General features: G+C 45.1%; 1 protein-coding gene and 1 long non-coding RNA gene across 3 annotated transcripts in view; both read right to left on the bottom strand.

Moving 5' to 3' along the window:
• Nucleotides 1–26807, bottom strand: part of cpne5a (copine Va) — a 93879-nt gene that overhangs the window by 60455 nt on the left and 6617 nt on the right. For both annotated transcript variants that reach the window (XM_082517959.1, XM_082517960.1), the window contains exons 2-3: nucleotides 20923–20963; nucleotides 20057–20103 (exon numbers count right to left, since the gene is read on the bottom strand). In XM_082517959.1, the coding sequence (XP_082374085.1) occupies nucleotides 20057–20103; nucleotides 20923–20963 (88 nt within the window). The remainder of the gene's footprint in view (nucleotides 1–20056; nucleotides 20104–20922; nucleotides 20964–26807) is intronic.
• On the bottom strand, nucleotides 3611–5153 carry LOC309696651. Its single transcript, XR_014273573.1, has 2 exons — nucleotides 5044–5153; nucleotides 3611–4168 (listed from the first exon to the last, which is right to left on the bottom strand). It is a non-coding gene; the product is annotated as an uncharacterized lncRNA (long non-coding RNA).

Below are 26807 nucleotides of genomic sequence, written 5' to 3'. Positions count from 1 at the left end.
AAAAGAGGCACTCCGCTTTATCAATTCTGCACAGCTTGACTCGGCTGCTCGCAAAGCCAGCTGTCATCTGCAGCTGAAGACACAGGCCTATCTCCTTCAGGGAGAGGCATTCAGCCTGCACCCACAGTTTGTACGCTCGAGGTGGGGCACTATAACCCGAGGTGACAACTGTAGGAGACTTATCACGAATGAGTGCAACACTTGATGCGCATCCATATTTGCATGATAAAATGTTAAAAGTACTTTCTGGCTTAGGAACAGAATATTACTGCGTTGATACCAGTACAAAGACTTGCTTTTCTGCGAGTCAAGGCCGGCAGACATTCATTCAGAGACATAAGAGGAAAAACTGTCAAGCATCAACCTCAAGTGTTGTTAAGGCTGCAGAAGACTTCTTCGTCTTCTCTTTGAGATGCACTTGGCAATGCAAATCTGCAATGCATGTCTGTTGACAGTAAATAGTCTCCAGTCTGCTTCTCCTCCCAAACTGCTCAGTCTCAGTAGAGTAAAAACAGGAAGTCGATCTCCTTGCCATTAGGAAACACACTGCCAACACATTGCAATCAGTCTGAGTCAGTCCATGCCAATGAGGGCTACCTTTAAGTTTTTTTACAATAAGAGACTCAATTCAACTGTATTCTGGTTATATTTGTATATAAAAGCAAGGCTGCTGAGTGCTTGTGTCACTATTAGTGGAGGAATTTCTAAACCTCTGTTTCAAATCTGTGAGGTTTTGTTTAATGTCAATTTCTTTGTATATAAAGGGCAAAATATATTAAACAGACAGCAATAAGTAGCTTTTTTCTGATTTACCAGAGTAACCTTGGTATTATCACAAAAAGATTGCATGCGATTGCCAACTTCATCACAAAATCATAGCAGACCAACTCCGTATTTATCGCCTTCTGGATGCACCAAATCTACCTTAAAGACAGCAGTAGTCGCAGACCAGGTCTCCATGTTCGAAGCAACCGTATCAAAGGCAATAAGATTGCAAGTGCCTGTAGCATAATATGAAAACTGTGTGATGTTCAACAGCATCAACATGAGCAGGTAGCTGTCCAGTGAATTCACAGCAAACAAGTGTATGCACGGTGCAGACAGCACCATTGCCTAAATCGAAGAGTATTTCAAGTAGCGAGAAATCACTTAGGTGTTATAAAGGCAACTTTGGACTGTGTCCTGACCTGATTCTTCCAACATGGCTGGCTTTGAATGAAAGTCAACCTTTTTTCCAGAGTCAAAGGGTTGGCCGGCAATCGATCACAACCATAAGAAACATTAAGACTCCGGCATAGAAGTACCAAAAAAAGGAAGGGAGAAGGGAGAGAGCTGAAGATGACGAGCATCTCCAAAAGTTGATTCTGTTCATCTGGACGTGGCGTTTTGTGGGAGAAACGTTTCGTCACTCATCCAAGTGACGTCTTCAGTCTCAGCTGACTGCAGGTTTCAAGCTTATAAACAGGAAATTTGCATAATGACTGAAACCAGCCCACTGAAGGAACAATGGGCTGGGAGGTCAGTTCCTTAATCATAATTATGCAGATTCTCATGACCATTGATCAACAACCACTGACCAAAACCCACTGATCAAAGACCACTGATCAATGGCCATGAGTACCATTCACAGAGAGTTGGGGAATGGCTGCAATCACAGCATTGTAAGATGGCGAAAGATGTACCCTTAGGCCCCCTCCTCGATTCAGAGATGGTCTTTCCCTTTTCACGTAAATGGCCTCCTTGACTCCGCCCTCAAACCAGCGTTCCTCCCTGTCCAGGATGTGAACATCCTCATCATTGAAAGAGTGTCCACTGGCCTGTAGGTGTAAATAGACTGCAGAGTCCTGACCTGACGAGGTAGCTCTTCTGTGTTGTGCCATCCGCTTCGCCACAGGTTGTTTGGTTTCCCTGATGTATAACGGTGTGTTCACACCGAACGCGATAGAGGCAGGCAGAGCGTCAGGCTTACATGTAAAGTCAATGGAAAGGCGCGCTGACCCGCGATTGCGGCTCCCGCGAAAATTCGGAAGCAGATTTGCGTCGCGAAAACGCCTGAAACGCCTGAAACGCGCTACACTCACGCGCGAAAAAAACCACGCGCGTGAGTTTATGTGTTGCATTTTGTGCATACACGCGTTTCGCGTCCCCCGCTCGAGTTGGAAAAATCTGAACTCCAGCGTCAAATCGCGCCGCGACAACCAATCAGGAGCCTGGTGACGTGGCTGTTACCTAGTTCAAAGGGGCAGATCCAGCCAAAGCCCTTTATTCTTCAATAGAAAGAAGGCTAATCAATGCTGTAGCAAACAACCCGGAGCCGTACGACACCAGCTGCTTTCTGGACCGAGACAGGAATATAAAGGACCGAGCTTGGAGGAAGATATGTAAAGAGATCGGGCAACCTGGTAAGTTCATTCATTTTTCTTAAGTTTTCTCTAAAGTTTTCACTGACCCGGGGAAGCCGCACAAAAGCTAGCAAGCCACCGCTATTTTCCCACTGACGTACAAATACCGTTCTGCTTTTAGGCATGTTGTCATTGAATATATTTTATTGTTTATTAATAAACAGCACACAGTGGTCCCGCTGTTCATCCGTCACTGCCTCTTTTTTCTTAATTTTCATTTTCTTTTTTTGCACCGGACAGCATTGCATTCTGCAGCCTGATTGACAAATCTCCTGCGCTTGCCAAATTTATCATGTTTGGTTTTGATAACCATCACGTCCAATAGAAAAAAACAGCACAAAAACACCCATAACTATGAGCCTCATTCGAAAATAGACACCTGCACCGCGAGGGAAAAAGGCGCACGAAAGTGGCGGGCAGATGAAGACAAACCGCGGCATATTAATACTTTTACGTTTTGCAATCTACAAAGGTTTGCACTTTGAGAATCAATTGTGAGAACTGTGACCAATGTTCATGTGTGTGTGTGGAAAACAGTGTATAAATTGCGTGGCCAGGGGCTAGTTATTCTGAGAACCCCTGCTGCAATAAATGAGGGACCACTGTTTACTCTATGATTATTATATTCAACCTGTTAACATTTAATACTGTATTGATAGAACCAACTGATTCTGAAGCAGAGCATCCCCTGTTGCTTCTCCTGGCTCCCCAGTCCCTGAGCTCCTGCTGCTGCACCCACAGATATGTACAGCAAGCACTGATACCTTTTTAGTCGGTGGGATTGCCTGTGATCACCTTTACTAAATATCTACAACCAATCTGATTATATCCTGTTTTTGGTTTGTTTGTTTTTTTTTCAAGGTTGAAATTAAAATCTAGTAGCAGCCTTCTCATTTCTTTGTGTTTTGTGCTGTTTTACAGGCCCACAGGGGAGGACGGCTCCGAGGCAGATGAGGGACGGGTCCCAGGACGGTCCATCGGTGGTGGAGCTGGAGCCACACCAGTCTCCAATGGAGCATTTCCTCCTTAGCCTGGTTCCTGCTCTGGAGAGCAGCTGGTCCTTTTTATTCCTGTCTCTCTGTAAATACTTACATTAAACATAAATATATAAAATATATTTCTGTGTGAGAATTTTAATATTATTTCAAATAAATGTTTATAATGACTAATGTCTCAGTTCTACTACACAGCAAATGTTGGCACACGACTTGACACATGTAGAATTTATTTCATATTATACTAATGACAAAATATACTAATACAGTGGGATGCAGAAGTTTGGGCAACCTTGTTAATAGACATTATTTTCCTGTATAAATCGTTGGTTGTTACAATAAAAAAATGTCAGTTAAATATATCATACAGGAGACACACACAGTGATATTTGAGAAGTGAAAAGAAGTTTACTGGATTTACAAAAAGTGTGCAATAATTATTTAAACAAAATCAAGCAGGTGCATAAATTTGGGCACCACAAAAAAGAAATGAAATAAATATTTAGTGTATATCAATGTGTGTGTCTCCTATATGATATATGGGGTGCCTTTGTCTGGACGTGCTTCCCATCCAGAGCTGCACAGCACAGAGGGAAGTTCCAGCGCTCCTGGAGTCCCTCTGTGATGGACCGCCAGTCTCCAGGTGAAGGCACAGCCATGAAGTCGTCCACTAGACAGTCCCAGATGGCCGTCGCTGCCTGGGGGGTGATCTGGCTCACCGACTCTGTAACTGAACGCTTGGTGCTGAAGCAGTCCGCGGTGACAAGGAACCTGGACAAAATTGTTCAAAATCAGTATTATGTGTACTGCAGTTACAAAATACATTATTCAAATTCCAAAATACTTTTGTGATGTCAGATTTAAATCACAAAACTTAAATCTTACATAAAACATTTTGTAATTATAAGGATAATTACAAAATGTATATTAGATAATATCTAAAACAGTTGTGTTTTGTTTTAACTTTAACATATCATAATTTGATTGGTAGCAACTTTCACAACTACAGTGAGCCAATCACTCATAATTTCTAAACATGTCAATCAGGTAGGAATGAAGTAAGACATTAATAGAAATAAAGAGTTGTATGTTGACATGTAGCCCTTTCCTTGCTTAAATCATTAATATTTTTGAAAAATTAATCTGTGATAAGACAGCTTATCAAGATAGAACCATGTAACTAAAGATGAACCAAACTGTTCACAGTTTTATCTAACTCTGTTTTAATAAAGGCTGGTGACCCCTGCTATAGAGTCTGACAGCTGCAGGGATTATATACAAATATTCAACTATCCCAGAATTAAACCAGGTCTAAATAAAAAGGAGTGAGTATCACTACAAGGTTAACTCAGTGGTCCTAATGCTACAGTTTGATATCAGCAAACCCCGAGCACATACATTGATGTGACACCACAGCCATGCTATCATGCAAACACTGATAACAGCATAAATCGAATTAAATCGGGGCTTGATGAGACCTTCTGAGTATCACTAGAAATATTATAAACAGTCGTCTCTGTACCACAGTTTGCTTTCAGTAAACACCGAGAGCATTAACATCCATGTTAGCAGTGTATAAATGGATGGTTTAGCATATATTAGCACAGGTGTCAATAAAGGACTACGTATTAAACACTTTTACTAACCTCACGCAGACGGACAGGCGCTCTGCAGGTGGGATTGAGCGCCTGTAGTTGGTGTCTAGGCGGACGATTCTGGGACCGACGCGGGACAGCAGGTCCTCAAACTGGCCGAGTGAATGACGGTGATAGCGCTGGAATCGGCCGTCATCCAGGCGCAGCTCCTGGAGCAAGTGGTGAAACTCACCAAACTGCTCACGCCTCTGGAGGACCTGATGGACCCAGGTACGGCAAGGATGTCCTTTACGCCGCTACTCTGCTCTCCACAGTAAATAGAGAAGGGAGACTCTCTCTTCAAGCGCTAGCTCGACAGCTGCCATCTTGCAAAGATACCGGTCTTGCAAAACTTCCTCCCACATCCCTCCCACATTTCCGGTTCACGCGCGTTAAAATATGATATTTTGGGGCGCGATGGATTTTTCTTGGACACGCGTAGAGGTGCGAATGTGCACGCGTCAAGTTAGGGGCGTTTGGGGCTTTTTTCACGCGCCCATTCTGGTGTTTAGAAAAAATGCGTCTCAACTGGTCCGATACTCCTGACACATATGGGATCACTACAGGTTTTCGCTTGGGCAGCGGTTGTCCTCCTCTCCTGGATCGGCTGGAGCTTTCTTTAAGTGCCTTTCCAGCTTTGACAAAAGTCCAGCTGGGATAACCACATTTACTCAGGGCCTTCTTGATGTGCTGTTCTTCTGGGTGGCTGTAGCTCAGGTGGCAGAGCAGGTCAGCCACTAACCAGAAGGTCAGTGGTTCGATCCCAGGCTGCCTCCTGGCTGCATGCCAAATATCCTCCCGGTCAAGATACTAACCCCGTGTTTGCCTACTGGTGGCGCCAGTTCGGCAGCCTCACCTCTGTCAGTGCGCCTCAGGGCAGCTGTGGCTACAATGTAGCTTGCCGTCACCAGTGTGTGAATGTGTGTGTGAATGGGTGGATGACTGAATGTAGTGTAAAGCAATTTGGGGTCCTGAGTAAAGCGCTATACCAATACAATTTCTGCCTCCCTGGCCGCTGTGTCTGTGGAGATGGTGTTCGCTCTGTGTTGTAGCGTCCTGATGACACCCAGTTTGTGCTCCAGTGGATGATGAGAGTCAAACCTTAGATACTGATCCGTATGTGTAGGTTTACGGTAGACGTCAGCTTTTAGATGTCCCCCATTCCTGATGGAAATCTCACAGTCTAAGAAGGCTAACCTGCCACTTTTCATATCCTCCCTGGTGAATTTGATGTGTCGGTCCACCGAGTTAATGTGATCCGTGAAATGTAGTACGTCCTGAGATTTGATTTTCACCCAGGTGTCATCCACATATCTGAACCAATGGCTTGGTGGTGTTCCAGGGTAGGACAGCAAAGTCCTCTTTTCCACTTCTTCCATGTACAAATTGGCCACGATGGGTGAAACTGGGGAGCCCACGGCACACCCATGTTTCTGCCTGTAGAACTGACCCTTGTATGTGAAGTAGGTGGAATGAAGACACAGTTCCAAAAGCAAACACACTTGGTGGATGCTGAGAGTGGTCCTGTTGCTGAGGTTGGTGTCATCCTGTAATCTCTTACGGACTACCTCCAGCGCTTTCGTGACTGGGATGCAAGTGAAGAGAGATGTAACGTCGTACGAGACCATGGTTTCATCTGCCTCCATAATGACATCTCTCACCTTCTCAACAAAATCCAAGGTTGTGGTGTTCAGAGCTGCCCACCAGCGGGTTGAGGATCGAAGCCAGAAACTTGGAGATGTTATAGGTTGTAAAGGTCCAGTTTTGTTTATTGATCTAAGCCTGAACAGCTACGCGTAGTGTCCAGTAGAGGGCTCTGTTGTTTAGTTAGCGGCAAGCTGCACTTCCAGCTCAGACCGGTTTTGTGGCGCACATTTCCCAGTAGGCAGCTCTCAATGAAGCGTGAAGCAGCGTGATACCGGACTCTAGCGAAACGAACAATTTGCAGCCCTTGGAATGCGGAGCGAGGTACATGTTTTAAGTTGTATTTCTTTGCTTAATTGATATTTTGTTGTATTTTCTGCTTTATTTGAGTTCATATTTGTAATAAGCGTCTAAGAAAATGTATTTTTTAGAAAGTGAAAGAAAGTGTACTTTATTGGTCCCCGTGGGGAAAATCCCTCTCTGCATTTAACCCATTCACTCAGTGAAGCAGTGGGCAGCCATTGGGCGCCCGGGGAGCAGTGTGTAGGGACGGTACCTTGCTCAGGGGTACCTCTGGGTAGCTGTTCAGGGGAATCGAACCCCCGACCTTCCGATCATGGGGCCGCCACTCTACCTACTGAGCTATCCCTGCCCCCGTGTTTCTGTTTAGTTTTCACGGTGCATTGGCGCACCTGGCGCACTGTTAGATTCTGAATGAATCTCAAAGTAAAAATTACTGCACCCGTCGAGGCTCTCTCTATTTCTTCCTTGGTCCGGGGGACTGCTACAGTGAAAACTCGATCGCTGAGTGAAGGCTACTTGCTAGCTCCCATGCCAGATGAGTGCAGCCCGTGCCACGAGCTGGGTCCGTGTGTCAGCTGTGAGAGATTTCTACACCAGTCAAGATCATCTTTGCTTCGTTGCCTACCTCCCCTTTGAACTCTGATGGTCACTTTACGAAGGTGCAGGTATTATGCCCATTAAGGACTTTGCTGATAACAGGACTCTGCACTCTAATTCAGAATTACTTGCCTTAAATATTTTTGTGGTTACAGCCTTAAAGGTATACTGCATTGCACTGAGTAATTACAATCTTTAAATTGTATGGGTTTATTCTTCTTGAAAGTAACGTATATCAGCGGTATTTACAGTTACATTTTGTCTAATATGTGGGTGCTAATCTGTTTATTTATGTGATGTAAACGTCTGATGTGAGCATTGTTTCCAAAAGTAACACTCACGTAAGTTTAAGTCCAGACGTTATCGCATAGAGCAACATACACATTACAGTAACAAAATGTTGAACGCTGCTGAAGAAGCCGACGACTCAGAGCAACAAGGAGTAAGATCCAGCAATCGTGAAAGGCATTTAACTGAAAAGGGTAAAGAAATGCAGGAATATGAGGCAAAGAAAAATGAGAAGGCATTTAACAAAGCTTATGACACTTGGAAGAAGGCAGCTAAAGAAATCAGAACAAAGCTGAAAACTTTCTGCTCACCTGAAGAGCTAAACAATGCCAGTCATGACATAAGAGACAAGCACGCTGTAGTACAACAGCATTATGAACCCATTCGCCGCAGCCAATCCATGACGCCCGACATTGTTAAGCGAATGGATGCTTGTGCAGTGCTTACAACTGACATTTGTGAAGTTGTTGCTAAACGACAGGAAAATATCGATCAGCTCTTTAACGATCGCCTTGAAAAGGAAAGAGTACGAGTGATGTTAAACAAAAGGGACTATGGTTCTGTGTTTGGTGATACAAAAACTGAAACGTCGTTCCCAGAGGGTTCAGTTGCACGCTCAAAGGCAGATTCTACTGGCAGTCGTGAGGTGGAAGCAGAAGCTGAACTTGCAGCCAAAGTGGAACAAGCAAAGGCCACACAAGAAATATTGGCACAGGAAACCAAGATCAGCCAAATGGAAAATGAGTGGAAAATAAAGGAAGTGGAAACAAAGGCAAAGTTGGAGGAGGAAAAGACTAAACTTCAACAGTTAAAGGCAGACAGCGAAGTGAAAGTAGCAGCTGCACGAGTAAGTGTCAGGTTCGACGGTGCCCCGACCGGCGACCTGTGTGTGTGTGTGTGTTTGTTCTCCCGCTCTGTTTTTGTCTCCGTTGTAGTTGTTACGCGGTTGCGTAGCAACGGGAGATGTCCGACCCGGAAGTTCCGCCACTCTGAGTGGTCCCACCTGCAACTGATTCCTCGCCAGCTGCTGCCAATCATCCACCATTGTGACAGAACTATTTAATGGTGTGGCTGAGTGACAGACAGCGCTGGAGTATTCCACCAAGCCGGGCTACGAGTGAGACGGAGATACGAGAGGAGAGACGTCACTGTTTACGAAAGTCGTATGGACACACGAGGGGAGCACGGAAGGGACTTAGCACTATGGATTACTTTGGATTTGCTTCACTGTAAATAAAGACACTGTTCAATCTTAACGAGCGATCCGCGTCTGGGTTCTCTTACTCATCACCCCCGTAACAGAATACTCCAGCCACTTACATGGACCCAGCGGACGCCGCTCCGGTTCTGCGAGAACTCTCGATTCAAGGTGAGATGTTGGAACGCCATGAAAAAATGATGAAACATGTTGTTGAAGAACAAACTGTGTTACGGCAGCTGGTTGCTGAATTAAAAGGGATTTTGCTAACTCCCCCTGGGGCTGCAGCTGATGCTCCGTCGCCCGGGCCGTCTCTCAGCACAGCCGCGGCTTCTCCTCTGCCTCCTTCCCCTCCCACACTGCAGCGCGAGCACCCGCTGCCGGCCCCTGAGAAGTTTAGTGGGGATCTGGATAAGAGCCGCGGGTTCTTAACACAATGTTCGTTCATTTTTAGAGAACAGCCTCGGTCTTATTTCTCAGATGGAGCCAAGGTGGGGTTAATGGTGGAATCAATGACTGGACGCGCTTTACAATGGGCCCAGGCCGTGGTAAGCATGCAACCTGCTATCTCTTATGAAGATTTTTTGTGCAAATTTCGTTGTGTTTTTGACAAAGGCTCCAGCGCCGACAGCGCAGCACATCGCATGTTTTCCCTGAAACAAGGATGGAGGAGTGTAGCGGACTTCTCGATTGACTTCTGGATTTTGGCCGAGGAGACCGGCTGGCAAGAAAATGCACTACGAGGGGCTTTCATAAACGGCCTGAACGAAAATCTAAAACGTGAGTTGGCCTCAAGAGAACTGCCTAAGTCGCTCAGTGCTTTGGTGAATGTGTGCATTCAGTTGGATGAGCATAGGCGTGAGTTTGGACGGCGACCAGCGGGCGGCAGCAAAACCTCGGCAGGGCCCTCTCTCGAGTGGAGACGGGAGTGGGAGGAACAGCCGTTGGAGGAGGAGCAGCCCATGCAGATCGGTCAAGCCAGCTTTAGGTCTGTGGCCCGACGGAGAAGACCTCAGGGGGGTGAGTGTTTCACTTGCGGAAAGAGAGGACACTTTTCTGATAAATGCCCAGAGTCGGGAAAAGACGCTGCTCGTCAGTAGCCGTGGGCATACTGACGGGCGTTACCGCAAACATCTTGCCCCACCTCAGCTGTCCTGCCAAATTGATTTTCCAGTCCTGTATTCACCCATGTAGTGCTTTAATCGATTCGGGGGCCGAACAAAGTTTTATTGACGAAGCCCTGGCCCAGACGTTGGGCATACCTGTTGAACCCTTACCTGAGGTCCTCCAGGTGGCGGCGCTGAATGGTGCCCCCTTGGCCAGTATAACACATCGCACTACTGATTTGACTCTTTCTCTTTCCGGAAACCATGTTGAACAAATCAGCCTATTTCTGTTCAAGGCTCCTCACACTCCGCTAGTTTTGGGCTACCCCTGGCTCGAACGCCATAACCCGCAGATCGATTGGGAGAACAGCAGGATAACTGGGTGGAGTCCTAAGTGTCATGAACAGTGTTTACGTTCTGCTACAGTTAGCCAGACGTCCACTAGCCCATCTTCACCTGACGCTCCTCCCGATTTGACTGCAGTTCCAGCTGAATATCACGACCTAGCCCAGGTGTTCAGTAAAGAAAAGGCCCAGTCTCTTCCCCCCCATCGTCCGTACGATTGTGGGATAGACTTGCTACCCGGCGCTCCCTTGCCCACAAGCCGTCTATACAGTATTTCGAAATCAGAGCGAGAGTTAATGGAGGGCTACATCACCGACTCGCTGGCGGCCGGGATAATCCGGCAGTCCACCTCTCCTCTCGCAGCAGGTTTCTTCTTCGTTGAGAAGAAAGACAAAACGCTCCGCCCCTGCATTGACTTTCGAGGTCTTAACAAGATAACCATTAAGAACAAATACCCGCTTCCTTTACTCACCTCTGCTTTTGAACTCCTTCAGGGGGCTGCCATCTTTTCTAAACTGGACCTCCGCAGTGCTTATCATCTGGTGAGAATCCGCCAGGGGGATGAGTGGAAGACGGCGTTCAACACGCATCGTGGGCACTTTGAATATTTGGTGATGCCTTTCGGGCTCACGAATGCTCCGGCGGTCTTCCAAGCCATGATAAATGATGTTTTACGGGACTTCATTAATCATTGTGTTTTCGTTTATCTAGACGACATCCTTGTGTTTTCTCGGAACCCAGCTGACCATGTCAAGCACGTGAGAATGGTGTTGCAGCGCCTGTTGGAGAACCGGCTGTTTGTAAAGGCAGAGAAGTGTGAGTTTCACGTGCAGACAGTCTCCTTTTTGGGGTTCATCATCGAGGAGGGACGGCTGCGGGCAGATCCGGCCAAAGTGAGGGCAGTGGTGGAATGGCCTGAACCCAAGAACCGTAAGCAGCTGCAGAAGTTTCTGGGATTTGCCAACTTCTATCGACGGTTTATCCGCAATTTCAGTCAGGTCGCCCTGCCTCTCACCAACCTAACCTCTCCTAAGCAGCCATTCCAGTGGTCTCCCGGCGCTGAACGGGCTTTTGTGAGACTCAAGCACCTCTTTTCCTCAGCTCCGGTGTTGGTACAGGCAGACATCAGTCAACCTTTTTTTGTGGAGGTGGATGCTTCAGACGCAGGTGTGGGGGCAATACTATCCCAACGAGTGAATGCAAAATTACACCCATGTGCCTTTTTCTCACGTCGCTTATCTCCTGCAGAGTGCAATTACGACGTTGGAGACCGGGAGCTCCTCGCCATTAAGTTGGCGCTTGAAGAGTGGCGACATTGGCTCGAAGGCAGCGAGCATCCGGTGGTTATCTGGACAGACCACAAGAACTTGACCTACCTCCAAGCGGCCAAAAGACTGAATGCCCGGCAGTCCAGGTGGGCTCTGTTTTTCACTCGGTTTAACTTGACCATCTCTTACAGACCTGGCTCCCGCAATCTTAAAGCAGATGCTTTATCGCGCCAATTTTCCCCGGATCTCGACCCAGACGAGAAGGAGAGACCCATTCTGCCATCCTCGTGCTTCGTGGGGGCTCTGACCTGGGACATAGAGCGGGTTATTAAGGCTGCCCAGCGGTCGGAACCTGATCCGGGCACTGGGCCCGATGGGAGGATGTTTGTTCCCGCGGCGGTCCGAAGTAAGGTCCTTCACTGGGTCCATACGGCCAAGTTTGCCTGCCACCCGGGTAAAAACCGCACTATCGCCTTTCTGCAACGTTTGTTTTGGTGGCCGACTCTAGGGAAGGACGCTCGGGAGTATGTGGCCGCTTGCCCCGTTTGTGCCCGAAACAAGGTCTCCTGTTCACCCCCTGCTGGCCTCCTTCGTCCGTTGCCTGTGCCCAGCCGCCCGTGGTCTCATATTGCACTGGACTTTGTTACCGGTCTTCCCCCCTCCTCGGGTCACACAGTCATCTTGACCGTGATCGATCGCTTCTCAAAGGCTGTTCATTTCGTTGCTCTGCCGAAACTCCCTTCGGCCCTGGATACTGCCAAGATTCTCACGCAGCAGGTGTTCCGTCTCCATGGGGTTCCCCAAGATATCGTGTCCGATCGGGGTCCCCAATTCACGTCGCGAGTGTGGAAGGAGTTTTGTAAGGAACTGGGGGCCCAGGCCAGCTTGTCGTCCGGCTTCCACCCTCAAACCAACGGGCAAGCGGAACGGGCTAATCAAGAGCTCGAAGCGATGCTGCGTTGTGTGGTCTCTTCGAACCAGTCATCATGGAGCGATCAACTGGCGTGGGTCGAATATGCCCATAATGCTAGCACGTCGGCGGCTACTGGGGTTTCCCCGTTTGAGGCCTCCCTGGGGTATCAGCCCCCGCTTCTCTCTGTGTCGGAGGGGGAATTGTCGGTTCCTTCAGTCCAGCACCACCTGCGGCGCTGCCGGCGGGCATGGCGCGCCACCCGGACCGCCCTCTTGAGGACCGCTGAGCAGAACAAGAGACTTGCGGATCGCCGCCGTGCTCCGGCCCCTGCATACCAGGTCGGGCAACAGGTATGGCTGTCTGCGAAATATGTTCCTCTGAGGGTCGAGTCTAGGAAACTGGCTCCACGCTTTATCGGGCCCTTCCCCATCCTGGCCGTGTTGAATCCTGTGACTGTACGTTTGTCTCTTCCCCGTTCCATGAGAATTCACAATGTCTTTCATGTGTCCCAGGTGAGGCCTGTCCGGACCAGCCCTTTGTGCCCGCCCTCCGGGCCCCCGCCACCCGCCCGGATTATCGACGGCTCGCCGGCGTATTCCGTATCGCGGATATTGGATGCCCGGCGCCGCGGTAGGGGCTTTCAGTTTTTGGTGGACTGGGAGGGGTACGGTCCGGAAGAGCGTTCTTGGGTGCCGCGGTCCGCGGTTCTCGATGCTGCCATGGTGAAAGACTTCCGCCGCAGGCACCCTGATAAGTTTGCTGGGTCGCCGGGAGGCTCCCATTAGAGGGGGGGTACTGTCAGGTTCGACGGTGCCCCGACCGGCGACCTGTGTGTGTGTGTGTGTGTTTGTTCTCCCGCTCTGTTTTTGTCTCCGTTGTAGTTGTTACGCGGTTGCGTAGCAACGGGAGATGTCCGACCCGGAAGTACCGCCACTCTGAGTGGTCCCACCTGCAACTGATTCCTCGCCAGCTGCTGCCAATCATCCACCATTGTGACAGAACTATTTAATGGTGTGGCTGAGTGACAGACAGCGCTGGAGTATTCCACCAAGCCGGGCTACGAGTGAGACGGAGATACGAGAGGAGAGACGTCACTGTTTACGAAAGTCGTATGGACACACGAGGGGAGCACGGAAGGGACTTAGCACTATGGATTACTTTGGATTTGCTTCACTGTAAATAAAGACACTGTTCAATCTTAACGAGCGATCCGCGTCTGGGTTCTCTTACTCATCACCCCCGTAACAGTAAGAGCCCTTAGCGCTCAAAATGACATTGAAAGCCATGATCAAGTGTCCTGCTACAACTTAGAAAATTCCGCAAATCTCCCCAACAGCGCACCACGGCTCTCTTTAAATCCACAAGCACCAACATTTAGACCTCACAATACTACTCCAGAACGTGAAGAACTTAGCTTAGTTCAAGCCCTCGCCAGCTCTCTTACCCTAAACAGGCTTCCTGTACCTGAGCCCACTATCTTTAGTGGCGACCCCCTAAAGTTTATGGATTGGAAGGTATCCTTTATGGCACTAATTGGTGACAAACCTTTACCTGTGTGTGAGAAAATGTTGTATCTAAAGAGCTATCTTGCAGGTGAAGCACGAAAGGCAGTAGAGGGATATTTCTTCCGCAACAATGAGCAGGCATACGCAGGCATATGGAGCGTTTTAGAGGAAAGGTATGGCAGCCCATTTGTTATCCAAAGAGCCTTTAGGGCTAAACTCACAAAATGGCCTAAAATAGCTGCCAATGATCCTAAAGCACTGAGGGAGTTGGCAGATTTTCTCCAAAGCTGTGCAGAGGCTATCCCTCAAGTCAAAGGCCTAGAGATCCTTAATGATTGTGAGGAAAATCACAAGCTTCTAAGAAAACTGCCTGAGTGGATAGTGCAGAGATGGAGCCGCATTGTGGTGGAGGAGCTAGACAAAAGCCAAGACTACCCCAACTTCGCTCGCTTTACAAAGTTCATACAAAATGAAGCTAAAGTAGTTTGCAATCCTGTTGCCTCACCATTCCTAATAAACGAAAGGGCATCAGAAGAGCAGCATGTTAAAAGAGCGAAGGCACTCAGTACTACCATCCAACCAAAGTCTCCACCAATCCCAGTATCTACTTCTAGACCTAAACCCCCATGTTTGTTTTGCAAAGAAGAATCGCACGGCATAGCTAAGTGTCCTGCTTTTGCAGCGAAAACTAGTGATGACAAGAAAGTTTTCATTCAAGAAAATCGTCTCTGCTTTGGGTGTTTGAGGAGGGGTCATGTAACCAAAGAATGCAGAGGACGTCACTCCTGTAGTAAGTGTGGTCGGCGTCACCCCACCTGTCTACACACAGAAAGAGTGAATGAACCTAAAGAAAAGAAAACTGAGGATTCTAAATCCCCAGATGAAGGTGCAAACAAGGAAGTGCATAATGTTATGACTCATGTACTAACAAGGAAACTATCTTCCACATCCAGCATAGTACCAGTATTTGTGTCAGTTGCATCTGAGCCTGAGAAAGAAATACTTACATATGCCCTGCTTGACACCCAGAGTGACTCATCCTTTATTTTAGAGGATTTGGCCTGAGAACTAAATGTAGACGCCCAACCAGTGCAGTTAAAGCTTAGCACCATGACTTCCGTCGACACAGTCGTTGCAAGTAAACTTGCCAACAACTTACAGGTGCGTGGGTTTGATTCTGAGACTCGTGTCCGAATAGAACACGTCTACTCTCGTGACTTTATCCCAGTTGACAAGTCTCATATCCCTACCAAGGAAACTGCACTTCAGTGGCCACACCTTGAAGGCTTAGCTAACAAGTTACAGCCATTGCAGAACTGTGAAGTAGGTCTATTGATTGGTTATGACTGCCCATCAGCACTAGCCCCCCTAGAGATCGTCACAGGCAAACTACAGATCCCAGACAGTGGCACTACATTGACACAGCTCAGAATCCTGCAGATTACGCCTCTAGAGGGCTCAGTGCATCAGAAATCATGTCAACATGTTGGTTGTCTGGTCCAAAGTTTCTGTGGGAACATGACATTTCATATGCACCCAGCCCCTCAGCTGTGTTGTTAGTAGGGGATCCAGAAGTCAAAGCAGTCAAAGCTCTCACAACTCAAACAAGTGAACAAGACAATATCCTCAGCCGTTTGTCAAGGTTTTCAAGCTGGTCAATGCTCCTTAAAGTGGTTGCAAGGATAAAAGGATTGAGATCCAGCAAAGCCCAGTATGGAAACTTTGTAACAGTAGATGAACGGAGAACAGCTGCTGACACAATAATAAAGCTCCTTCAGCAGCAGGCCTTTTCTCAAGAGATGGAAGTGTTGAAGGTGGGAGATAACCTTCCGAGTTCAAGTCCCCTCTTTAGAGTAGATCCAGTGCTAGATCAAGGACTTCTCCGTGTTGGAGGAAGACTGAAGAAGTCAACACTCTGTCAGGGACTTAAGCACCCCATCATCCTCCCAAAAGACCATCACATTACAAAGTTGATCATTGCTCATTTTCATGCACAGATTTGTCATCAAGGTAGAAGCCAAACTCTCATGGAAATCAGATCGAATGGGTTTTGGGTGATTGGTGGGAGCAAGGAAGTTGCAAAACTAATAAGCAAATGTGTTCAATGTCGAAAACTAAGACGTTCACCAGAAGAACAACGCATGTCTGAACTTCCAAAGGAACGAGTTGAAATCTCAGATCCTTTCATGTATTGTGGAATGGACTGTTTCGGACCATTTGTCACAAAACAAGGTCGCAAAGAGCATAAAAGATACGGACTCCTCTTTACATGTCTTTCCTCACGTGCAGTCCACATTGAGATGCTTGAGGATCTTTCTACTGACTCTTTCATCAACGCTCTGAGATGTTTCATCAGCTTAAGAGGAGCTGTTTGTAAGTTGTACAGTGACCAGGGTACAAACTTTATTGGAGCCAAAAATGAGCTAAGAGAGTCTCTTAAACAATGTGACATGGATGCCTTAGAAGCATTCCTTGCCAATAAACAGTGTGAGTTCGTCTTCAATGCCCCATCTGCTAGCCATGCCGGAGGTGTGTGGGAACGACAGATTCGAACCATCCGCAATGTTCTCAATGCCACCATTGCTCAATGCCAAGGCAGGCTGGATGACAGCTCTCTAAGAACTCTATTCTATGAGGCGATGTTTATAGTTAATGGTCGACCACTGAGCGTCGATGGAATCAATGATCCTAAATCTCCTGAACCTCTAACTCCAAATCACCTCATATTGATGAAATCAAAGGTTGCACTGCCTCCACCAGGAAAGTTTGTGAAAGAGGACTTATATGCAAGGAAACGTTGGCGCAGAGTCCAGTATCTCACTGAGCAGTTTTGGAGTAGATGGAAAAGAGAGTACCTTCTGAACATATCTATGAGACAGAAATGGCACCTACCACGTCGAAATCTTAAAGTCAATGACATAGTCATTATCAAAGAAGACATGCTTCCCAGAAATCAGTGGCAACTGGCTCGAGTGGTTGAAGCTCCAGAAGAAGATGACGGTTTGGTCCGCAGAGTCAAGCTTCAAGTTGGCGATCGAGGCTTAATAAAGAAGCAGGGAACAGCACACAAACCTCACGTAGTTGAGCGACCTGTTCAAAAGCTTGTAGTTCTATTAGAAAATAACTAATTGATGTTTCAATCAATACAGTCACATCAGGCGTATTTGCGAAAGTTTATTGATGATGTATTTGAAATTGTGTTCGTTCTTGTAGTAATGTCCATATGTTACAGCTGGAAATCATGTAAAGAATGTTGTTTATTATACATGATTTGGTGGGAGTGTAAAGGTCCAGTTTTGTTTATTGATCTAAGCCTGAACAGCTACGCGTAGTGTCCAGTAGAGGGCTCTGTTGTTTAGTTAGCGGCAAGCTGCACTTCCAGCTCAGACCGGTTTTGTGGCGCACATTTCCCAGTAGGCAGCTCTCAATGAAGCGTGAAGCAGCGTGATACCGGACTCTAGCGAAACGAACAATTTGCAGCCCTTGGAATGCGGAGCGAGGTACATGTTTTAAGTTGTATTTCTTTGCTTAATTGATATTTTGTTGTATTTTCTGCTTTATTTGAGTTCATATTTGTAATAAGCGTCTAAGAAAATGTATTTTGTGTTTCTGTTTAGTTTTCACGGTGCATTGGCGCACCTGGCGCACTGTTAGATTCTGAATGAATCTCAAAGTAAAAATTACTGCACCCGTCGAGGCTCTCTCTATTTCTTCCTTGGTCCGGGGGACTGCTACATAGGTTACCGAGTTGATCATGCAGACGATCGGTCTTAAAGGTGCACCCTGTTTATGTATTTTCGGTAAACCATACAGACTTGGTGTAGACTCCCCTGGGTACAGCCTGTGGTATGAGGTCCGGTCAATAGCCTTGTCTTGTTCTAACTGCTTCAGACAGTCTATCACCCTCTTCCTGTAGCCACTTCCTGGGTCTCGTTTTAGGGGCTCGTAAGTATTTTCATCACTAAGTAGTGACAAAATCTTCTCATGATAGTCTTTCTGGTTTAGCAATACTGTGCACCGACCCTTGTCTGCCAGAAGGATGATAATGTTGTTGTCATCACTAAGTGATGTGAGTGCCTTCCTCTGCCTTCCTTTATGATCTGTCCAAACTGCATGTCAGATGGTCTGCTACCATCAGAAGCGCCCTAAGCCAGCACCACTCTGAGGTCAGATAAGGGGTGTCTGTGTCACACATTATCTGTCACTTTTGGAGATCAACAATCTGACATTCACATCCACTTCAAACTGTGATCAGCCACTGCGTAGAGCCCAGGTTTGTACTTCTTTTACGACCTTGTATATCGACTTCCCCTCCTTCAAAATGCAACACCAACGTCAATGTCTCTGTGGAGGAAATGTCTGGAGCAATGCGCCATCTCATCACCATTTTTCTAGCGATCCACCAGTAATTTCTTAGAATTCTTTGAGTTCATATCCTGAATGTAAAAAAAACGAGTGAACAGGACTACTTGGGCATAGAATCGACAATTTTCTGTTTCGAATGTAGTGAAAATTTCCTCCATCTTTCACCCTGCAAATGGCTAATTCTTACTAATGCTACATTTATTTTGTCCGTGGCACCTGTGGAGGTGCTTTATGGTTATGATCCTGGACGAGCCATTCATACAGTGAAAAATATTATTAAAAAAGGCCGATGGTATGCTTTGGAGCAGTGGAAGAGCTTTTGGTGGTTTATCACCCTGTCTCCTTGCCCACAGTGCTTTTTCAAATGGCCTGTTTGCCACACTGTTTCTGGTAATTCTTGTTGATCCCTGAGGTGGTTTCTCATGTTATTTCTCACCTGTTCTTTGTGGTACTCATATTTTACTCATATTATCCAATCTGCTGGTAATCTTTCTGGGTCTGCTTGTGTTACCTCTGTTCTCAGTTCAGTTTTTGTTTTTACTTTTAGACAATATAATCAAACTATGGAGAGCTGATGGAGCATTTCCCAATCTACTTGTGAAAAGATGTAATTTGTGATTCAAATAAACATTTGACCTTTTCTCTGAACTCATTTCACATCTCTTCTTTGTAGTTTCTCTAAGCTAAAAAAGAGCAAGGTAAAAATGGTGGAGTGTAAAGCCATTTATACTGAGGTTCACACAGCAGCTAAGCAGAGTGGCTACAGGTATAGATTATTCTTTAGGTTTGACAGTCAAACTGAGATCATTGCTGCTTATTCCGTTATATTCTATGAAATAAAGAGTAAAATTTGGTGATACTTTAACTGTTTAGCTACTAATTTGTCCAGTGAATCCTGAAATCCAAGTTATCAATCTGTGCGGTACAACTGAAACACATTTTTGCCTTTTTGGAAGCAAAAACTCAACAAAACTATATGTTTTGTTTTTATTGGGGTATCAAATCTTTCCCATTTTAAATCTGAAGTCACACCACTCACCGTTCAATCCCAATCGATTTCAATGTGTAAGCAAAGAGACTAGTTCGACTGCCTTAGATCAAAATAATAAGAATTGATTTAATTTAAGTTGCAGTTTCAGTGTATGCCTTTAATTTGTGATTACAGTGTCACATAACAATTCCAGACGGGCCTAATGTCTTACTGCAACCTCTGTCTGCTTTGATCAGAGGGGAAGCCAGAGGGGACAGCGACACAGAGGAAAATCTTTAATGATACATGTAGCTGCCACCTTAATCAGTCACAGCTAACACAGTGCTGACCAGAGCACCAGCATTTACAAGGTCAGTCAATTGCAAGTGATTGGCACTCACAGCATTTACCTTGAGACAGAGGAGGGTGGGGAGGGGGTAAGCGGGATAAACAGAGTAAGATGTCACGGAAAAGAGACGGACTGACTGAGCTGTGTTGACAGGGAAACGGCGTGGTCGCTTACCTCTCTCCACTGTTTGGTCTCTACGCCCTGGGTGTACAACACAACCACTGAGAAGTGATGAAGAAGGATGAGATAGCAGCGAAGAGAGAGGAAAAATGCAAAACAGAAGAATACGTCACCAAACAATCTCAATCAAGAATCCTGCCTCTTCAAATTATGTTTGTTTTGTTCCTTCTTTGCTGACATTCATGATTAATTATCTTGCCACGCCCTGACAACATAATGAACTGCCAAGCTTGATGGTTCTAGGTATGCTGTCCACAATCAAAAAAGAAAATCAAGATAGAGAGCCCCTGAACACAGCGACACCCTGATTGCATTGTGGGATTCTCCTGATTCCCATTAGATCTGGCGACTTTAAATGAAGCTGGGGCGGGTGAATACCACATGACCTGTCATATATACCGAGGTTCAGCTTCAGGCGAATACAAAACAGGGTGTCAGCGCTATTTTCCCAGTAGCTTATTTACACAAAGGGCTTTTACCTCCTCCCTATTATGTTAAATGTTTCCCCCTCCATTCTCTATCCTGCAGGGAGTATCAAAGAAAATGCCTTTATGGCGTTTCCCCATGTGTCTCACCAAAAGATAGCCATTTGTATTCAAAGGCTGGCGTTTACACCCTGCATGCATTAAGGTACTTTAGCTCTCAGCAAGGAAAGGTTGTCACATTATTGTGCAAATGATATGCAGTTATTGAAGGAACACTTTGAAACAGCGCAGTAAACTGAATCAAAGTTAAGCTCAGCAAAAATAAAAAGTGAAGCTTTGTAAATGGAGACGAGGTGTCAGCGAACCATATTCTGAGCAAAATCTCCCGCAGGAAAATCTGAGCTGCAATTATCATCGTAAAAGCTGAGAACTTACAAGGGTCAGATTTGGAGAAAGTGTCTCGGTCCAACAGATTCCTGTAAGAGAAGAAAAGAGTTGCACATCAAAATGTGAAAACAGAGTCCTGCATGTGTGTGTGTATATGCAATTTCCGTTTAACTCATTCACTGCCATTGACGTCTATAGCCGTCAATGGCAGTGAATGAGTCAATGGGTTTAACTCATTCACTGCCAATGGCTGGCAGTGAATGAGTTAAGACTGCATGGCAACAGCTGTACACAATACACAAATGCTTCTTCTTTCATGCTGTGAAATCACTGAATGCCATATGCAAAGAGCTACAACATAATTGCACGGTAATTCAACAACCATACTCAACTTCACACAAACCACAACGCCCCGTGGGATATCATTTCCATGTGAGTACAATAAAGTGCAGTGGAAAGAGACAGTGGTAACAGGCAGAGGTGCCTTTCAAAGTATGGACACTAGCCTGCCTCTACAGTGCGCTCAGAAACTGCAAATCCTTTTAAGAATATGTAATCCTTAAATAAAAAAAATGCAGAAATGTGAGTATTAAACAACATTTTTTTAAAACACCTGAAGATAGAATAGCATACATTAAATGTCAGATTTCTTTTATTCGTGTAAGTTTAGTAGATAACTGTAAATCTAAAAATGATGCAAAAAAACAAGTGGCATAAAAAAAAAGCTCAAGAAACAGATAAACAGTTCAAACTAGGCATATTTATGGCTGGGTAATGTATTTAATTGTACACTCAATCACAGATTTAACTTTCAAAGATTATTAAAATAAGATAATCAAGTTTCACAATAATTTGCTTCTTTTTGTCTCGTTTTAGAAATCCTGTTCATCTTCCCCTTCACAATTGTGCCTGCACCCATTCCTATAAAAAAAAAAGCCCTGGAGAGCAGGCATTTTTAGCTCAGCTCAAACCCGAAGGACAAAAAGACAGTCTTTGAGCAATGGGAGAGGATAAAACAGCTGCTCGGAAACATTTTGGCTCCAAGTAATCTGAAAAGTAGATGCGGACACAAAAAATTGTCAGGGCTCTGTGTGCGGGCAGGCGGAGAGGAGGATCCAAACGCAGGACTCGAACACTGAATAGTAACTCAAAAAAACCCCTCAGCTTTATTTACTGGCAGAAAACAAAGCAAACTGAGCAACGGTACACGAAAGTACTGAACACAAAAACACACAGGTATAAGCCGAAGGTACGACACGACACCGAGCACGGGAAAACACAGGGCTTATATACACAGGGTGGTAATGAGGGAATGGGCAACAGGAGGGAGACACAGCTGGGAGAGATCAGGGCTGACGAGACAGGGGGAGCAAAGCTGCACACACTAACAAGGACTTTCACAATAAAACAGGAAACATGAATCACTACTCAAGGACACAGACTCAACACAGAGAGGCAGACAGAAAATAATACATGGAACTCAAACAATACATGAGACAATAAATCCTGACCACGAATAAACAGAAAGATAGAATTCTAATAATAATGGACAAAGCACAAGAGGAACAAAACGATCATTCAAAAAATAAACCAAAACATAATAAACTCAAAATGCTGGGTCGAACCGACCCAGAACCGTGACAAGAATAATACAATTTGTGCTCAAAGTTCAAATAATGCCTGATGTTTTAAAAGTTAATAGATAATCAAGTTAAATAATCCAGATCTCAGCACTGACCAAAATAATCATGATCACAGCTTCTCTTTAGCACCCATGTACAAACCAATGAGCAGCCTTTATTGACACTGAGCACAGCACCCAGCTTTCCTCATATGTACATGGCAACGCAGAGGAGAGAGTGTGGCAATTAACAGGTTAGCAGCTCTGTCGCAGCAACAGAGTGAATGTAAGGTGTCCAAGTGACTCGGGCCAGGAACCAACAAGCTACAAAACAGACTACATATGAGAATTTATTTAACCATTCAAACCAATATCATTAGACTGAATGAGTCCATCACTATCTGGTGGCCTGTAGCATTTTGCACATGCTAAACTCTCTAAATAAAGCATTCACGCTTTCGTGAAAGATCTATCCAGTTTGCTAACACCGATCATCATCAGCTGGCACCTTTTCAAGCAGCCACGCACCCTGATTGGCTTATTGACTCAATCCACATAAGAGGCGCAATCAGCAATAATATTATTCATGTCATCCTTATTTTAAGCTAAAACCCTGAACATTTTCCCTTAATATGTTCCCTCTGTGCAAATTCTAATAAGGTAGGCATCACCTTTACAACATAAAGCAATGCTATCATCATTTACCATTTTAGATGGAAGACATGTTCCCAATGTTTTCAGGGATCTCATTAGCATATCTGTAAAGTGCAAAAGCTTGTGCCGCTAAATAACTTGATCGCAATTCAGAAAAGTCCTCTTCCCTTCAGGGGACAGCAGAATTTCAATGAATATAGATGAGGGTTCAGGACTGAATCCAAGCAGCAGGGCATCGTTCGTGTACATGTAATTCCCCATTCCTGGATACAAAATCTTCTGTGACAGGGAAACGTGGGGAAATGACAGATGCGGTGTTATTGGGTATTAGCCTTGGGCTGACCTGACTACAGTTGGACGATTGTCAGTGCAATTATCATTGGAAGTAACAAAGCCATCCATGACTAACCGCCTCTTTGTATCCACCTGTTACTGTCTGGCATCCATTACCCTCAAACAATTAGCTTGTCCATCACCTTATCCCTGCTCTCAGAGCAGACAAGAGTAGAAAACATGACATCCTCTTTTAGTTTTGCTCCATGTTCCTGTAGAGCACAAGCTTTCGTTTACCTGGCTAAACCTTAATTTGTTTTTGCAGAACATTTTTATTCCAGAAAGAAATGATTAGTATACAGATTTATACGCCTGTACAAATTAATCCAGGAGCTTAATGTGCGCATGGCCAGAGTTTGCGCATCAGTGCCGTAGGACGGGTATTAACATCTCAGATAATCCGTCTGCTTTCACTGAAGTAACGCTGCCTATTTCAAAAGTTAACTCCTTCTCTTTGCAAATCTCAGTGGGATAAGAGAAGATCATTATCCCGAAAGCCAATGTAGGAATAGTTTGTTGATGAAGATGAAGTTCATTGAAAGTAGGACAAAAGTAATTAGATACAGCTATTTTTCATTCACACCATTTCATGTATCCGCCTGCTTTCAGATCCCAGCGCTTTTGTGATCACTATGGCCATCTCATTTAAAAAACATGTAACGAAAACAGCAAACTCTCCTTTTTTCTCTATTGCTCTTGATCCCGTCACCTTCATTAAAACTTTAATTGCAATAATCTCTTCTTTCTTACTTAAGCTTTTCATATTTTAGTGCGCCTGGAGTAAGAGTCAGCAGTGCATTATTAGATGTTTAACAAGAATAAATTCAATTTCGCTGGAGAAAAAAGCAGAATATAATCTTAATAGCTTTCTTTTCTCTGCCTAATCATCCCTCACAAAGTGATGTTTGTTTATTCGGCAGTGAATTAAGCTCATAGTTATTGGTTATGCACACTTCAGTTGATAAATACAATAAGCCACAACCAGGAATTTCTGTAAACGCTGAATTAGCATCGGCCCAGAAATGCACAAGCTCTTAAATCAAATCTGCAAACTCTCTCTGCTGGTATAAATGTGTCAAAAGGCGCTGTAGTTGATAAATGGTTTCACTGAATGCCCAGTGTGAAGGAGATTTGACCTCTAAAGCATGGCTGGCTGCTGAACTCTAATTAAAAAAGAATATATTAGGAAAACGCTCCCTCTCAGTCAGATCCCTGGAGATATTTTAGCAACTCCATGGTCCAAGGGGCTGATTATTAAACTAAGAAATGTGGAATTTAATTCCCGTGCCCACAGTGCCTTATTGTCACCAGTCCCTTAAGTCTCCTCTGCTTCCTTAAAGTTGTCAAAGTCCTAATTGGCAAGTTGGAGAAATGGTATCTAATTCAGTGGAAAGTGGTTTAAAATTGTCCTGAATCTAACTGGCCAATGAGCTGCTGCCTCATTGGTTTTTACAAGGACATGACAAATGAGAGCCTGAAAGTCAAGTAAGACTGATTTACAGGAAGAAAACTCTCCATAATACATTAGAGACGGCGGAGAAAGCCGGGAGGTCAAACAGAAGGATGGTTTGCATTTCAAGTCTTCTCTGTCACTTCACTTTCTATTCTGCCTCATGGCTCTCTCTCTCTTTTGACAGACGACAGACCTCGCCTTTTCCATTACGGATCATGGGGTCCGTGGGACTATTTCCTGTCTAACATGCCCTTGAGCAGATGTAAAGGGTCAAAAGGTCAAAGAACAAAAAGGGGAACGTATATAGTGCTACAAAGAAGAGGAATCCCATTATGTACAGTGAAATATTCAGCTTTTCCTTAAGGGTAATTAATTTTTTATAGCGCAAAAATTATGTATAGCATACCATATAGCAAAGCTCATCAGATAGCATGCATACAAAGGAGAACCTTCTCTGAGATTTAAGCAGAAACAAAAATGAAAACACAGCAGATGAAAATGTATGTGTGGCTTTGTTTTGCTGCATTTTGTCTGTATTTGGAGTCACGATCAGCGATACAGGTTAATGTTGCTTTTGTCGAGAGCTCTAAAACCTCCCCTCTGTTACATTAGACACACAATCTGGTCTCCTTATTAGTGAAACGCACATCTGCTGTCTTTCACTGTGATGGCACCAGGTGTCTTCTTTTCCTCCATCTTTTTAATTATTCAGTTTCTGCCTCCAATCTCTCCATGTCGACAGTACCTGCAGCAGAGCACTCCCTGGGCAGCCATCTCACAGGCAGTGACAGGATCTCAGTCATAAACCTGCTCTTCTGCTCGTGTAATAAATGAGAAAGCACATACGCTGCAAATCCCTGTATCAGGTTGGCTTTTGCCATGTTGCTAATGTCCGATCTGGGAATAATAACGTTGCTAATTGCATACTGTGACAGCCCAGGGTTTGTGCAGAGAAAGATTCCTTTTACAAGAAGGGGAGGGAAATACAGACTGATATTATAGGGCTTATAACTCTTGGCAAAGCTCTTTGCACTGAGTCTAGTGTGAACTTGCGGCAATCCAAAAAAAGCACCAAGCTGCAGGCATACACTATCCAAATCAGCTACAAAATGGCAATATAAAGCACTCTGAATTGTACTCTAGGCACCACACTGGGCACAGTAAAGAATCAGCTCATGCATATTTTGGCAACTGATCATTTAAACAGAGAGAAGACACTCTGCATGCATTCTGCCAAGTGTGGAGTGAAAAGAAAAGTGATGATGATCATTTACAAAGAAATGATATCACTAATTGAGGTTAGTGAAGCATCAGAGAGCTGCGAGCGCACCTTATAGTGTGGAAATAGAGAACTGTGGCTGCGTAATTGGTGGTGGACACATGTTGAGCATCAATAGGTGAAAGCAACACACAGCAGGTGGGTGGTGGTAAACCGTAATGAGCATGAAATAAGAAACACTAACTAATGCCGGGAGAAAAAAAGACGTAAGACCAACTTGTGACACACGCCTATGCACTCAAACACACACTAATTGACTGGGTTGGAAATAAGTGTTCCATGTTTCTCAACAAATATCTTCCTCTATTTAATTTTATGAGATAAACGCTGTAATAAGCATGTCCATATTAGAGCCCGAACAGCGTAGGGTTTAAAGACCAGTACCCACCGATACAGCACACAATATATTTTTACTTTCAGACACAAAAAACGTTTATTGCGAGTAGTTATTTGCCTGTTTATGCTCTGCCTAACTGCGCTCGGATCAGCTAATGGTTAAGTTGCCGACTGCCCTCTGGTGGACGCTGTGCGATGACAACAGTCGGAAGATGGTTGAAGGGTGTTTCTCCCAACTGTTCCTTACTTTTATTTTT

The sequence above is a fragment of the Aulonocara stuartgranti genome (genome assembly GCF_965226115.1).
Source record: "Aulonocara stuartgranti genome assembly, chromosome: 20".
In the NCBI taxonomy this organism is placed as follows: Eukaryota; Metazoa; Chordata; class Actinopteri; order Cichliformes; family Cichlidae; genus Aulonocara; species Aulonocara stuartgranti.
Note: the sequence above shows the minus strand (reverse complement) of the source record. Positions and strands in the feature narration are given on the sequence as shown.